At 44.4% G+C, this 16,039-nt stretch overlaps 2 protein-coding genes and 1 long non-coding RNA gene across 3 annotated transcripts in view; 2 read left to right on the plus strand and 1 right to left on the minus strand.

The window, feature by feature from the left end:
* The first annotated feature begins 692 nt into the window (after positions 1-692).
* On the plus strand, positions 693-8,883 carry cfap53 (cilia and flagella associated protein 53). The gene is made up of 8 exons (XM_088628664.1): positions 693-898; positions 2,070-2,299; positions 2,939-3,112; positions 4,787-5,090; positions 6,409-6,627; positions 7,195-7,411; positions 7,885-7,987; positions 8,574-8,883. Exons 1-8 carry the CDS (start codon positions 827-829, stop codon positions 8,812-8,814), a joined length of 1,560 nt encoding a protein of 519 aa, XP_088484790.1. The 5' UTR covers positions 693-826; the 3' UTR covers positions 8,815-8,883.
* Positions 2,907-16,005, minus strand: LOC148672767 (uncharacterized). Its single transcript, XR_015935867.1, has 4 exons — positions 15,926-16,005; positions 8,629-8,810; positions 5,848-5,944; positions 2,907-3,047 (listed from the first exon to the last, which is right to left on the minus strand). It is a non-coding gene; the product is annotated as an uncharacterized LOC148672767 (long non-coding RNA).
* Positions 14,304-16,039, plus strand: part of myo5b (myosin VB) — a 114,464-nt gene continuing 112,728 nt past the window's right edge. The window contains exon 1 of the mRNA XM_088628659.1: positions 14,304-14,540. Within this exon, the coding sequence (XP_088484785.1) occupies positions 14,514-14,540 (27 nt within the window). The 5' untranslated portion in view covers positions 14,304-14,513. The remainder of the gene's footprint in view (positions 14,541-16,039) is intronic.

Genomic DNA, 16,039 nt, shown 5'->3' on the forward strand with positions numbered 1-16,039 from the left:
GGATGAACTGGGGGCGGGGAGCTGCGAAGGCACAAGCCCGAGAACCGGCATCGTTTGTGATATGATACCGGTCACGAATAAAGAAAACGCTGTAACACGATGAAACAGCAGAGAAATTCTTTCTAATCCCCGCGGGGTAGCACATGACTAACTCATGAATTTGCAGTTCACTGATCTTGAGACACTGTTATGCATTCACGACAGTGGTATTTTCAATCACGGGTTGATTCCGTTTCCAAGTATCCGTCATTTAACTATAAATGCGTGAGAATCTCAGTGTTAAGATCCTCGTTATATCTTTGACTTGAAAATGGGAGTCCACCAGGAAACTACTGAAATGTGTAATTATTATTAAATTACAGATAAGGAAAAATATGTAGTTAGACACGAGAAGCCAGCGCGAAAAAGCCCCAATTAGTATTAGCTTCCATCGTGAAATGTATTATTTATTCTTAACTCAATGAGTTGAAGATGATTTAATTACCAATTTGGAATTATAACTAACCAACAGAAATATAACAAAAGTGTTGAATTTCGCTTTTTAGAACGCGTCAAGTTTTAAATGATGTTATTACTATTAACTATTCTGATATATACTGTTGTATCGATATCTTTATCACATACAGTCGGCGCCCCTAAGGCCGAGAGCATTGCGTTTCTATAGCAACCACTTGTCATTTCCTGTACTTGTGTGTCGGTTGCTATGGGACCCTCTCATTACTTCCGTACACAAGTTTTATTGTGATTCCATCGAGATGTAAATGTTATAGCTGCGTTCAAAGAGTGAAATAGAGGCACAAACCTCCGAGATAAAATAGAAATAATAATGCAAGTAAGTCAGAGAAGCAAGCCGCGATGCAGAGAATTCACTGGACCCACTCCGCATTCAGTCGCTGTGGTAAGTTATGTCTGGAGTTAAACTCGGAGGAGAGGGTTTTGGTTTTTCGTCATAATTAAATAAACTAAAACCTCGAGATTTCTGTTATGTCCTATAAAACTGATAATGATGTAATGACCATTATCGTCGTCGTGTCATCATCATGAAAACGTAACTCAAGGCTGTGAGCAGATCAACCTGAATTATAGTTGTGAGTCTACGATATCCCATAATCGTGTATTGAGCAAAACTCTAGGAAGTAAACAAGAACGTTACCGGGTGCATATATTTGACAACAAAGCAATGGTAATTTGTAGTCTTTGTTTTTGCTTATTGATCTTCTTCTGCTTCTATAACTTGAACACTGACTGCTTTTCCTACAGAGCTTCTCTTAGATTTGAGGTCACTCATGGGCTCTTCTGAAGTTTAAGTTTTTCTTATTTTCTGAAGTGTTTTTTTATCATTAATCCATCCTCAGTCCAGTGGAGGGACTGTTTGGAGGTGGGTGGAATCAATGGGGCTCCCTATTCAAACTTTGATAGAGAATAGAATTAGCCAGCAGCCATATCACCCTACAACTCACAATTGGTAACCCACTGAAGCTCAGCAGGTGTGAGCCTGGTCAGTACCTGGATGGGAGACCTCCTGGGAAAAACTAAGGTTGCTGCTGGAAGAGGTGTTAGTGGGACCAGCAGGGGGCGCTCACCCTGCAGTCCATGTGGGTCCTAATGCCCCAGTATAGTGACGGGGACACTATGCTGTAAACAGGCGCCGTCCTTTGGATGAGACTTAAAACCAAGGTCCTGACTCTCTGTGGTCATTAAAAATCCCAGGGTTCTTCTCGAAAAGAGTAGGGGTGTAACCCTCATGTCCTGGCCAAATTTCCCATTGGCCTTTACCAATCATGGCCTCCTAATAATCCCCTTCTCTGAATTGGCTTCATCACTCTCCTCCTCCACTGATAGCTGGTGTGTGGGGAGCATTCTGGCGCACTATGGCATCATCCAGGTGGGCCTGCACATTGGAGGTGGTGGAGGGGAGTCCCCATTACCTGTAAAGCGCTTTGAGTGGAGTGTCCAGAAAAGAGCTATATAACTGTAAGCAATAATTATTATTATAACAGATGGGTTGGTGGATGGATTTAATATTTGGGGCTCCCTGTTCGAGTTGCAATCTGTGTTGTGTCCTGCAGAGAGCCAAGCTCCCCTCGGCGAGGCCGCCTGACTTCCTGATCCTGGAAAGGCGGCGGCAGGAGGCGGCGAGGGGCCAAGTCCTGGCCTTCATGCAGCACCAGAGCCGCCGTGACCTGCAGACCCAGTGGGAGAGGGCCACGGACCGCCGCATCGCCCTGGGCACCGTCCAGAGACGAGTGCAGGAAGCCATGGAGCAGTACAAGCTGGGCATTGAGGACAGGAGGGAAAGGTTGGACCTGCTCAGGTTTTGCTTTGCCACTAACATGAAAAGAATCGATAAGACTGAAGAAACATGTGTTGAAAGGTCTTAGAAGAAAATATGTGAATGAAATGGAAAAGTGACCCAAGTCAGGGAACTGTAATAAAGGATGTATAATCCATTTTTCCCAGGTCTGACAGCAGCTAAAAGCTTTTGGCCGAGACACCGAAGCTATCTTATATATCAGCCACGGGTGGTCAGTCCAGGTCATCAACGGGACACCATCACTTTGTAATGACTTGAAACACTCAGGTGTTTTGATCAGTAGATCAGCAACGGCCAGCTGTGTTTTTTGAGAGTTACAGGGTGTTAGCAACTTCATTTCAAAATGATCTTCACATGCTGAAGTAGTTTCAATAATGAAATTGTTCCATGTGTTGAGAAAGTGATGATTACAAATCCTCTGGGCTGTGGCTCTGCAGGGACCTGGGTTGGCCCATTCCTGCTAGATTCTTTGCAAGTAGACTACAGGACCAGATATACTATATATATGGCAGCAACCCTGTGGTGGTCGTGTGGGGGTGCCGTGGTGATTCTTTGGGTACCCCTAATGTAAAGAAGACGATGGAGCCATGTATGCATTTTAAAAAAACATTGTTGCACGACCAGGCTGCGTGACCTGCTGGAGACCGAGGAGAGAAATTACCTCAGAGAACTGGAGTCCAGGGAGGAGACCCTGTTGGAGCGCCAGGCAAAGATGCGGGAGAGGGCCAAGTTCCTGCGAGAGAAGAGAGAGAGCGAGAGACAAAAGCTGGTGGCTGAGAAACTGGATCAGAGGTTCCAGTAAGTCCACGCTGGGGTAGCCTGGATTAACCTCGGGTGTGCACCAAAACCGATGATGTCATTCCCTTCCCTCTTTCTTATTTAGTAATTGTTGTTTAGTTGTGCCACTGACCACAGTGTCAAGAGTGATTGTGACCCATATTAGTCCAATAATGTTAACGTTTTAGCATGGTAATCTGAACACCTTTCAATATAATGTGCTGCAGAAAATGCTCTGGGTGCATATTAATGTGATTTTGATGTGGGTATTGCAGGGGTAACAGAAGGATCATATACAGCATTTGTGTCTGTTGCAGTGCTTCTTTTTTTCTGAACGACGTCATTTTATGAATGCCTTGTTTTTATACGCAGCACTTCGGTAGGTCAGAATCCAGAATTCTGAATGATTTACTATGCATTTGAACAAACAGAATGTGGCGAATGGTTATAATTTACAAATGTCTCTTTCTATCTAGGTACTATCGTAAATCCAAACCTGCTAACAAGTACTTCAGTACACAGATTCCTAACTGAGAAGTCTGTGTGTGTGAAGGGGGGGTTCAGTGTGACCGCCAGTGAGCACAGTTTGGAGAAGCTAAATCTTAACTGTAAAAATACTTTGCTGTTTTTGAATGGGAAGAAATGAATTGATCTATTGTTTTACTGCCTACACTGGCGTGGGATTAGGAAGACAATAATGAATAACATGGTGGATAACAGAATCTGAATATTTTGTTACCCAGAGACTCTCCCTTTGACTGACTGCTAAAGCTGATTATTGCACACCAAGCGTAGAAAAGCTAACTGAAGCAAAATGGGGGCTTAAGGTTTAATGCTGCATAATGCAGAGGCTTCTATTAAAGAACACATCATCTTAAATCAGCCACGCAGTCCCTTTTGCACTAAAGCAATGAGTGATATAAAACAGTCTTAGTCAGCACACTCAGAACTTGAAATTTCATTATAAGAACTCAGAACTGCAATTTTCTCTTTGCAAGAAGCTGGGCGCTTCTAAAACCATGCAGAACCTTCATTACTGTACTCTTATTGTATACATAAGTGTGCATTTATTTTGGTGGGAATTAGTTTGATGCCTGAGATGTGTGTAATCCAGTGTTTGGAATCAGCATGGTGTGTATTGGAATGAACACTAGGGGTTTGGGGTTCAGCCTGAGACCCTGCCCATGTGTGTGCGTCCAGAGAGCAGACGAGGGGGTTCGGGGTTCAGCCGGAGACCCTGCCCCTGTGTGTGTGTGTCCTGGGGGCAGACGAGGGGGTGATTGGCCTGAGACCCTGCCCCTGTGTGTGTGTCCTGGGGGCAGACGAGGGGCTGATTGGCCTGAGACCCTGCCCCTGTGTGTGTGTCCTGGGGGCAGACGAGGGGGTGATTGGCCTGAGACCCTGCCCCTGTGTGTGTGTCCTGGGGGCAGACGAGGGGCTGATTGGCCTGAGACCCTGCCCCTGTGTGTGTGTCCTGGGGGCAGACGAGGGGGTGATTGGCCTGAGACCCTGCCCCTGTGTGTGTGTCCTGGGGGCAGACGAGGGGCTGATTGGCCTGAGACCCTGCCCCTGTGTGTGTGTCCTGGGGGCAGACGAGGGGCTGATTGGCCTGAGACCCTGCCCCTGTGTGTGTGTGTCCTGGGGGCAGACGAGGGGCTGATTGGCCTGAGACCCTGCCTCTGTGTCTGTGTCCAGGGAGCAGTGTGAGGAGCTGCGGGCAGTGATGACCCGCCGCAGGCAGGACGAGGTCTGCTCCGAGAGGACGGCCCAGCTGTCCCTGAAGGAGAGGATGCGCCGGCAGCAGCAGGAAGAGGAGGAGCTCTTTGTCCAGCTGTGGGAGAAGGACCGACAGGCCAAAGAGGAGAGGGAAGGCCAGGAAGCCCAACGGCAAAGGGAGAGGAGCCGCGAGCTGGCAGACTTCCTGGATGTACAGAAAGCTGACGCTGAGGCGCAGAGACTGCAGGCCAAGCTGCTGAAGGAGGAGGAGGCACAGCTGCTGGTACCTGAGCTCACTAATCTTTGTGACATCCATGTCTCCCAGTTAAGGGTTCTTGTGTAAGAGTATGTGTAGGGCAGTGTAGAGCAGGGGTCAGGGTTCTGAACTTGTTACTAGAAGGATGCAAGTTTAAATCCTAGATGAGACACTTCTGTTGTCCCCTTCATCTGAATTGCTCCATCAAAATACCAAGCTATGTAAATGACTACGTCTTCCATTCACCTGTGTTTGCTTGAGACTTAAGGCAAAAGCAGGAAACTCTTCTAAAGTTTAGTTACAAGGAAACTCTTGTAAAGTTTAGTTTGAAATAGGACGTCTAGTTCAGCCTTTCTCTATAATTACTCTGAACTAAAAGTGCTTTGTATTCAGTCAATAAATCAGACATTTATTTCTTTCACTGCTTAAAATCTTTGTGAACACATGGCACCATGATTGTGATTTATGTGTGCTGATACTGACTTATGAAAGCACGGACATTTTTAGTGTTCCTTGGGGTTGGACTTCATATCAAAACTACAGCTACTTCATTGCCTTTGACTTAATTTATTCAAACCTGATGATATTCATACAGCTTTAATTAATTTGTTGTGAAGATGTCAGGAGAGATAAAATCGCACAAGGATTTTGTACTTTTTTCCTTTGATGTAAAAATTGCCAGATCATTGAAACATTCCAAATTCAGCTAATTTCCCAAACTATTTCTTAAGTTTTAATACATTTGTTTTTCGCGAGGTGTGCATCGTTAAATTCTCCTAATTACCTTTAGGAAATACAGAGCAAAATTTTGCACTCCAGGAAAAAGCCATGCAGATCTTTGTATCCGAATCCTCACGGTTCTCCTGGGTTATTGTTCTTTGCTGTTGGAAATGAGTATAAGATCGGAGGTTACAAACAAATGGCGAGAATAAAGGTTACAAACAGGAGGTGGCCGTTCAGTGCATCTAACATGTTTGTAGTTAGTGATTAAGTAAGAGATCCAAGGATCTCATCCAGCTGTTTCTTGAAAAAAGGCAGGGTATCGGCTTCGACAGTGTGGCCCGGTAGCTTGTTCCACACTCCCATGTTTTTTCATAGCCCCTTCATTGCCTCCCTTTGGGGAATGAAGGGGGGTTTAACTCTTAGTTCTGCTCTCTGCTTGGTGTTTCACTGTTCAATGCTCGCTGGTTTGACTTGTTAGAGAACCTTGAGTGTTGACACAATGCAGATGTGAAGCGCTCCCTGAGGTGCAACAGGCCAGCAGTAGGAGAGCTGGGAGAACTGGGCCGACCGGAAGTGTTATGTCCCGGCTCCGGCTAACCGTGGGCTCTCTCCCGCGGGGCAGAAGGAGCAGCGGGAGATGCGGAGGCTGGAGGAGGAGCGCGAGAAGCGCCAGCGGCTGCAGAGCCAGCAGCAGACGCGCCGCCTGCTGGACCAGTCCCTGCGCCTCAAGATGAAGCGGCTGGCCCGCGAGCAGCAGGAGGAGCTGGCGCTGGACATGAAGATCATGGAGCAGCTGCTGCACGAGGAGCAGGACGAGACCGTGGAGAGGCAGCACAGGAAGGTGAGCCCGCAGCCCCTCCTGTCTCCACTCTCTTCTCCTCCCTCTGCCACACAGACCTCCAGGATGCTCACCTCTGTGGTGGTTTTGATCACTACGTTCTAATGAGCCGAAGAAAATGTGGACTGATCTCAGTGTCCTCTGATCTGTAAAAGCAGATCGATTCTGTCAATGCAGCAGATCAATTCTAAATAAAGTGCTCTCTGTGTTCCTGCTCCTGCAGGGCAAATAATACTAATATGTGAAATAGTTGTAATTAATAACAGCATTTCTGTTCAAAGTTTTACCTCTTGCAAAAACATTTTCCTTTATTCCATGAGACCTGCACAAGCTCCTAAGAAGCATAAATAAATGCATAAATGAATTCCCGTTGCAAGGAATGAAAGAGATTTAGAATTGTCCTCTCTTCTTTTGAGTTCATAGCATTATTATAATATTCCTGTTGAAATCATCTAGCAGGCAACTGAGAGACTGCGTCACAAAAGGAACTGGTCTCCAGATCTATCACTGTTGCTCAGGGCTGGCTCATGTGTTTGTGTTGTACCCATGGTGAAATGCTGTTGTGCACAGCTGGAGCTTCGCGAGGAGCAGCAGAGGTACCGGGAGTACCTGGCCCAGCAGCTGGAGGAGCAGAGGAGGCAGGAGGTGGAGATGGACCAGCTGCTGGAGGCTGAACTCAACCGCTCCTGGGCCAAGAAGGCTGAGCAGTGGAGACTGGAGAAGGAGGCCAGGGACCGGCTCATGAAAGAAGTCATGGACACCCGGCGCCTCCAGATCCAAGCGAAGTGTAAGGGCATCCTTGAGCCTCTTTCAGACCCCAGATGAGTGACTCTTAAACCTGGTCCCAATGATCAGATGTTTACTCACAGGGCTGCTGCGTTGATTTTGTTTCTTAATGTCTTGAGTAAATCAGTTAGTAATATAATTGATCTTAATTGGCATTGTTCTGTAGTCAACCGTGTAATGTGTCATGGTGTGATAATTTGTTACTATATATTTTAACAGAAACTATTTTACAGATGAGTTTCTCATATTACTGATTATGCAGCAGGAGGATGCAATGTCCCTCTCAACATGAGTTTTATGAGTTTGTTTTAGTTTTCTTACCATTTTTTATCTTTCTTACCATTACTTTATATGTATTTCAGATGCTAAAATTGGTGCTCAGTCATGGGGCTGTTAAAGCAAATAGAAACGGGTTAATTTTCCTTACTGGTTTTAATGTTGAGAACATTACTTTTCTGGAATGTTTTCCATCAGTGGATGAGAACAGCCAGAAACAGGCCCAGCTTGCAAAAGAGCGAGATGAGCTGGCCAGAGCCATCGAGGAGCAGAAAGCTTTGGAAGAGGCAAAGAAGATAAGGTGTGTAAAGACAAGGAGATTAGCCTCCTTTTTGCTGTTGAAAATAAAAAATCAAAATTTCTGAATCATTCTACACCCCCTATTCAAGCAAAACAAAAAACGCCCTAATTAAGACAGGAAGATGTATCATATCCAATGAAGATGTACAGGAAAAATAGTTGAACTCACAGATTGTGTGTTCTGTCTGTTTTCATAATGATCCCAATCTAAATTCTTATTGTTTGCCACCACTAGGCCTCTGATGTAGCATTGCAGCTTGCTTGCTTTCCAGCTGAACTCACTGTTGGCGAATCCCAGGATTCCCTGTTATAATTCTTAAACCCCTGCTCAGGAGCCCACCGTCTATCATCGCCCATTGGATTCTCTTATACCATAGCTGTCAGATCCACTGTAATGTGTTTTAGGAGTCTCTGGCCCGATTGCTGCCTTAATGCAGATTGGTACATGTCATTGTGTAAACACTCTGGAAGTAAAGTGGTGCTATTCTAATTTGTGCTTAACACATGTGGGGTGATAGCATAGAATACAGCTTCTCCTTCTACCTTCTTCATTTTTTTAAATGTTGTTCTTCCACCTTTCTTTGAAGCCGAAAGAAGGCTAACCAGGAGTACCAGGGGGCGCTGCTGGCTCAGATGACTTACCAGCAGCGCCTGCGAGAGGCAGAGAGAGCCGAGGAGTGGCAGGAGTTTCAAGACGGGCTGCTCTCCAAGGAGGAGTACCAGAAGAAGGTTCAGCAAGCTCTCTCCCGGCCCTGTTCCGACCAGGCGCAGGTCCACCCTTTCAGAAGAGCCCGTCTTTCCAGCCCCAAGGACTGGCTTTCAGCCTGACATTGCACAAGCACAGAAACATATCACATGCTGTAGCTCTAACAGAATAAAATCTAATGTAATAAAGAAGATGAGTATTTGCCTTGATTGGTTTCTTCTGCAGCTATCACGGATGCTGGGGACTGGAAACATCTGGCTTTGACAATAATGAGTTACACAGCTACGCCTCAGGGCTCTAGGCTGTCTTATACTTTACCTTGCCTCCCAGGGTGATCCTATAGGATCAGACAAAGCATTTAGCCTCTTTAAGGTTTTACATTTTTTATATTTTTGCTGCATTTGCATGTCCATAAAATTTATTTTGGTTTAGGTGTCAGTGGTTTTAATTCTAGCCGTAGCATCCAAAGGGAATTTTTGAGATCATAGAACTCGAGAGTACATAATCTTCGAGCAAAACAATGTAGTAACTACAATCTGCCACTAGATGGCAGGGCATTCACGCTATATTGCAGAGTTGTACTGTACAGAATGTATAGGGTAGGTCTCTGAAAAAATTGACATGCTGATAAATGTTTTGCCTCATTTCAAAACAAAAAAAAATAGATGTGGAAAATTTAATACTGTCCCATTTGTATCCTAATCACAAGAATCAGAAGTGCCTCACCTTTGACCTGACAAACACAGCCTGTCCAGCTTTCACTGAACTATTGAGTCTCGAAGTTTGAATGTATACATTATCAATCAGTTTGTATGACAACTTTTCTCCCCCTTAATAGAGCCCATTTAAAAATCTTAGCCCAATATAGAGCCCAGTATTTACATAGAAAACTTTTTTTCCATGTAAGAGAAGGGGCAAGGAGCCCCTTTGGAGACATGGAGAAGCTGAGGTGAAACTACTGAAAACCTGCAGCAGGTGTGTGCAGGCTGACACTCTGAAAGGTCTCTTCCTTACAAGCAACCCAGCTCAAACTATTCCAGTAAGAAAGCCCTGGGTCAGAAGGGGTGTTGTAAAGAGCCTGACGACAGCTCTTGTTCATCAGAACAACAGGCTAGGATGTGTTTTATCACACAACCCAGTGGGGCTTGTGAGGAAAATGTTCACTGTCAGGCAGCTTTGCAAACTCATGGTAAAAGTCAATATTGTGATATGCTTGCTATAAGACAAGCATGTTGTCTGTTGCTCCACCTGTGGCTCTGCCCTGATTAAGGGACCTCTGATCTAGGAATGGGGCCAGTAAAAGTTTCTGTGAAGAAATTACACGTGACAAAGGTGAACATGTGGGTGGGTCTGTTGAGTCAGCACTGAGGCGCATTGTGCAATAACTAACCCTGCCTGCCTGGGATGATGTAAGGGCCAGTGACCTCTTTCTTCTTGACTCAGTTGGCCAGTTTCACAGTGAACCAGTCCCTTGTTTGCAACCGTGTGGTGTCTGGATCACAGAGTGCAGAGAAATCAAAAGAAAATAAAAGGTAAAAGTAAAGAAACAAAAAAGATATTGACACGGAAGTATCATCTGATTTTAAAAAGTATATTAAAAACTGTGTTAGCCAAAAAAAGACGAGACAAGCCAAGCTATATTGTATAAGGACAGAGTTAAGGAACTGAACCTAAGGACAGAGTGTTCAGGCATTGAATAAGAAGGAAACAAATCTTTCTGAAATACTTTTGCAACATTCTTAAAGTCCTGAAGTTGTTATTAATTTAATCTTCTAATTTGCTGATGATCGTGGGAGATTCTCATTTAATGATGTTGCGCCTGCAGTGTCAGGTGTGCTTCAAGAACTCAATGGGGGTGTGCTCTCAAGTGAGCATATTTGTGTCATAACCGGTTACATGGAAAGTGTTAATTCTCCAGTGGTGGTGACAGGAAATGTAATAAAAAGAGATAAAAAGAAATGAAGATTATCAAATGCAGCAATAAAGATGTTAACAGATTTCAGCGCATTTATTCTATAACCCATTACCCAGTAAAGACATACCAGTGTGTTATTGGTCAACAGTGCATAGCACGAAACAAACCAAATTACAAATTCTTTCCCTGATGCATTCTATGTGCTGTTTCACTGGCATTACAGTGGAGAATGTGGGTAGTCCAATGTCTAAACCTGCATGGGACAATGGGACAGTCATTGGGCACCCTATACTACAGTGCAGGGGGGTCCGTAGTCAGGACATCAGCGTAAATATATTTCCCCTGAAGGACAGCACCTCCTCACAAACAACAGAGATCTACCTCAGTTCATGAGGCTGCAGAGTAGTGGCATCAAAAGTTTTCACTACTATATCCAAAATTGACAGTGCAGCTGGGAGGAGAATGGAGTCTAATATGCATTAATTTCCAGTGTGAAGAAGCTGAAGTTACGGTCTGTTTCAGACTCCCTGAAGTTAAGGAAGGTAAGGTTACTTTTGCAACCATGGTAATCTCAGCATTTCTCTTGGAATTTCCAATTACATATTTCAAGGTTTCTGCTTCCAGCCTATCATTAAACATGAATGTTGCAACCTTCTTGAAGCTTTTAATGATCAGCAGTATGTGTTACAAATTTCCAAGGCTTTGGATCAAAACAACCTTAATTCCTGGGGCTTTGCTTTCACACACTCATTCTTGATTTGAAATCAGGAGCCTTTGGAGTCTTTATTTTAATGACAGGTATGTGACTGTACTCTCTGAAGGTGGCATCTCTATCCACCAGCAATGTGTTAGCATTCTCTCTGTTTCTCCTTAAACCCATGGCAACACAATACCACACCAAAATAATGACCAAAATGAACAGCTCTTTAATTTTCATTGCGGAGAGAGTGAGATGGTAGATAATTGAATTATTTGCAGGTCTGAAGCAAAATTACCTGCTGCTAATTGGCAGCAATATTCCTGCTTGGCAGAGGCTGAATCAATGTTCTGTGGTCAGCGGTATCCTAATAAGCAATTTGAGTCTGTTTCCTTACCAGCAGTGTTAGTTCACTGGAGGAGCTTGTGAGAAATTGTGGAAACAGTGTTGCACGGTCACTAACACTTAGTAAAGTGATTAGACGGCGTTTAGTTACAGATGGCCTTGGGAGACAAGCCCGCTTACTGCACGTACATCAGACACCCCATATCTGAGGGAGAGATTTTTTAATTTTTCTTTATCATGAGTCAGTTTTCCTCCTCTGCCAGACCTAAATCTAGATAATGCTTCTTGCCTAATAAGGAGCTGGAGGACAGGGAGAAACTTAAGCACAGAAAAACGCATGGGAGGGTGCAGGTGAGAGGATGCCTATAAGTTCAGTTCACTTGACAGAGTAGACCTAAAGGGAAAGTTAGTGATTGTGATGCCATCGGGCTCGTGGAATGTACAGGAAAGGAGTACCTGTCAAGAGATCCAGTAGCAATGATCCCATTGTATTCAAGATATGGTATAAGTTTAGTAAAGAAATGAATTAACTTTCATTTAGTTAAAAAATGAATGAATTTTAAAGATTCATCCAGCTATTTATTGTTCCGTTTCTCTGACACAAATGGATTCCCTTGTGGTTTCCAGCTGTGAGCCAGTGTCTTTGTTCCCTAGGTTGACCCTTAGGTGTTGACTTGAATCAAATCTGCTCTCAATTTCCCTTCTTCCAGGTTTAAGAGCTTTAGTTCATTGAACCTGACCATATATGAAAATACTTTTAGAGCAGTAATGATACTTGTTGCTGTTCTTTGAACTCTTTCTAAATCTAGATAGTTTTTTTCATGATGTGGAGCAGATTACAATCTCTTAAATGAGGTTTTACTATTGCTCTGTAAAACTTGCATACAGAAACCTTTGGTTCAGTGGACGTGTATGAGCGTATTGCAACGTCATTGCTGAACCCAACTGTCTTTTAAAAATAGAATCCAAGTTGCAAAGATAGATATCTCATCTGGATAACTAGTGGTTGTTCACAGGATGGCGGCTGTTTTAATGGTGTCTCAGTGGGTCTTGCTCTGTTGATTAAATGAAAATACCTCACTCCGCTCTCACTCTGCTCTCTAGGAAAGCAGTGGAGATCTGTGCACCTTCTGGGGTCCCACAAGAAATTCAGTACATCCTTTTGTTCCATTTACCATGTCAGAGAGATTTTGGTCTGGGCAGTCCTCTCAGGTTTGTGAATAAGTGAGCACTGTACTTGTTGATACAAGTGCAGCAAGTGTGAACTGAACTTTCAAATTTGCACACCAAGTAAAATAACCAAGTCTTTGTGGACCATGATATGACACACACACACAGACACAAACACAGTCGCACACACACTCCTAGAAACCAATTAACCTCCTTGTGTGTCTTTGGGCTGTGGGAGGAAACAGGAGCACCCATAGGAAACCTACATAGAAAGAACACAGGGAGAGCAGCCCAGGTCTGGAACTGAAGCAGGGCCCCAGCCCTGTGAGGAAACAATGCTAACCACTGCACCACTGTGCCACCTTGTCGATACTGAATCATAATAAAAAAGACTGAGTCAGATTCTGGTGCAATCGCTACAGGAGTTTGTTTAGACAGCAGGTTGAGCCTGGTGGTGTGGACAACCTCAGCCAGATGACTGTCATGTTCTGTCTTTACCCTCTTGCCAGCAAAATTCTGCAACCAGTGGTGCCCAGATGTCCAGTCATGACCAGAGCTGGGCAGGACTGAGCCAGCTGGGTTAGACATGGCAACACTGGTCCTTCAGGCTCATCATAAAAAAATCCCATAGAAACTACATTTATTACCTCCGCTGTCAAGGACCGTTCGTAAAGCTATGAAAGGATTACAGTCTGGCACATTAGTTTCTTATGAGCTTGCCAAACTAATACACTTTGAACAGAGGACCGACACAACCATTATTGCTTATCTTTGGGCACATTGATGAGCAGCTGGGCTGCTGATGTCCAGTACAGCAGGGGTCTCCCACTAGACCCCATGGTGTCCATTTCTGTCCATCTTGGCCCGTCAGTACTGCCCATTCCGAGGCTCTGGGGGCACAGGCTGGATTTGAACCTGGAAATCTCCTGGCAGTCAGACACTATTCTCCACTCCAGACAGGGAGTTACCAGAAGAGAATCTGCCTTCCTGTTACACACAGAATTTGAATTCTTCTTCTTCTGCGCGGTCACTACACTCAGAGAGGGTCTCGTGAAACGCTGAACAAGAGAGGAAATGCTATTTAATTGCTGCTTTTTTGACAGAGTTCTGAGATTAATCTGACAGACCACAAAATATATCCGAATTATTATTCTGTATTCTTATTAAGTCAATGATTTGTTTTGAAATAATGGAATGAGTGAATTTTTAAACCAATATAGGCAAAGGATTGGCACCTTTTCACTTATAAATGGGTGACTTCTTCATTTTTACCATCAAAAACTAGCTCCCCTGTTGTACTGTTTTCTCCCAAAGCAACAAGATGGAACAAATGCATTCAGCAAAAATAAGCATTTTGCAATTGCGCAGGGAAAAAAAACAACTTCATCACGGGAATGATTTTCCTGTGGCCGATTCCAAAAACAGATGACAACACCTCATACCTGAGAAAGGAGTGTTTAGGGAGTGGAGCAATAAAGAGTATTGACAACAATTATTCCAGTACTCTTCGTGCAAGTCTGATGTTACAAAGGCAACCTCACACTGCCACATCGGATAAGACGGAATACTGTGAAGAAATGGATCTTTAATTCAAATCCACTCAGCTGCTACTCTTCTCAGCTAACATTTACTCCTGATTTTTGGGGTTGTTCCGTGGACACTGTGGCCAGAGAAGACCGCAGTAGACAGAAACGATGATGGAGTATGAGCTGTACGCAAAGGTAACTCCCTCTGACTTCTCTCTCTTGTGTTTACAGAAATATCTCAATTTACATGAGATTTAGAAATCAGTATTTGTATTTACAAATGTGTGGTTGCTGTCACAGACAGTGATGGCCAGTGATTTATCATGGCGCGTTAATTCGTAAAGAAATCTATTGTTTAGGTGAAAGCTGTGCACACAGGATACATTTGACTACTCTGTGATACAGTCTGGCTGTGGCACAATGCCATGTCTTTCTACAGAGATCCACGAGTAAGGGTGAGAAACCTTAGTGTTTTTGACCAGCAGCGAATTTTCCTCAAACGGACCAGCTGTTTTAAAGTTGTCCTGCAACGTTTCCCATTTTCTCACCTTTGCCACCTTTCACCAAGAAGATGTTGCAGAACAAGGAGAAATACTTTTGATTATTTTTCTCCATGTAGCAAAAAATATGCTTTCCAATGAATTCAATAATTATTTTCAATAATTCAATTAAGATATATATGGTAATTATATCTCTTTGAGACTAACTTTTAAATGTAGTGCAGGATATACTGTACTTACTATGGTCTGTTGAGATGTTACCTAAACATAACTTGCACTCAGGCGGTAAAAAGTTCTGCGAGATTACATCATCATCAGTTTCGCAGTGACGCTGCGGCCTGTGCTGGTCCTTCCACAGTCCACAGACACGCTGCCCAGTCCTAATGTCCCCCTGTCCTTGTATGTGCCCTGCGAAGATGCCTACTCCAGGTGTAGTGCCACCTACAGTGCGCCCTTTGCCTACTCAGGCAGCTCAGCTCAGCGCAGGCTTGCCGCGACCCTCTTAGAATAAAGTGCTTATTGAAAGAGGATGGGTATTAACTTTGTGATGTATCCTGTACACGCAGCTTGGTGTCGCACGAAATAATGAACAAAAATCCCCAGATCCAAAACATGTACGTTTGTGAATCTCCAATTAGAAACGTCATATGGGTAACGTGTTTAGTAGATCTCAGATCGGAGCGACAACACCTCAGCTGCTTCTACGCGCTACGGCGCTTCACGGGCAGACAGAGTAACAGGTGGGAATGCCGTAACGCGGCTCGCGGCGCAGTGGTGCCGAATGGGTAAGTCGCTCGCGGCGGCTGCTCCGAGCTCGCGCTGGGACAATGCGGAAATGCGCTGAGCTGGGAGAGCCAGCAGGTGTCTGTAGTCCGGGAAGGGTTTCGACAGGAGCGAGCTGCGATGAGATTACAGCTAAACGGCACGCAAACATGACCGAGTCCATGGACACGAGGGAGAAGTAAGGAGAGCAATTGCGTGGCCACTTTTTTTCTCCCTCCTTTTTTTTTTACTTTTTCGTTTGCCTCCCTCTCTCGCTCGCTTTTTTTTTTTAAACTGGTCATTTAACACTTAGCTCACCTTCAGCTTGCGTCCATACCTGCGCTGGGAGCGGCGTGCGGGGAGGAGCAAAGAGTGGAGGAGTGTTTAACACTTGTGTTTTCAGAAGACGAAGAATTAAAAAAAAACAAGAAG

The sequence above is a fragment of the Lepisosteus platostomus genome, chromosome 4, assembly GCF_059453375.1.
Source record: "Lepisosteus platostomus isolate fLepPlt1 chromosome 4, fLepPlt1.hap1, whole genome shotgun sequence".
Taxonomy (NCBI): Eukaryota; Metazoa; Chordata; class Actinopteri; order Semionotiformes; family Lepisosteidae; genus Lepisosteus; species Lepisosteus platostomus.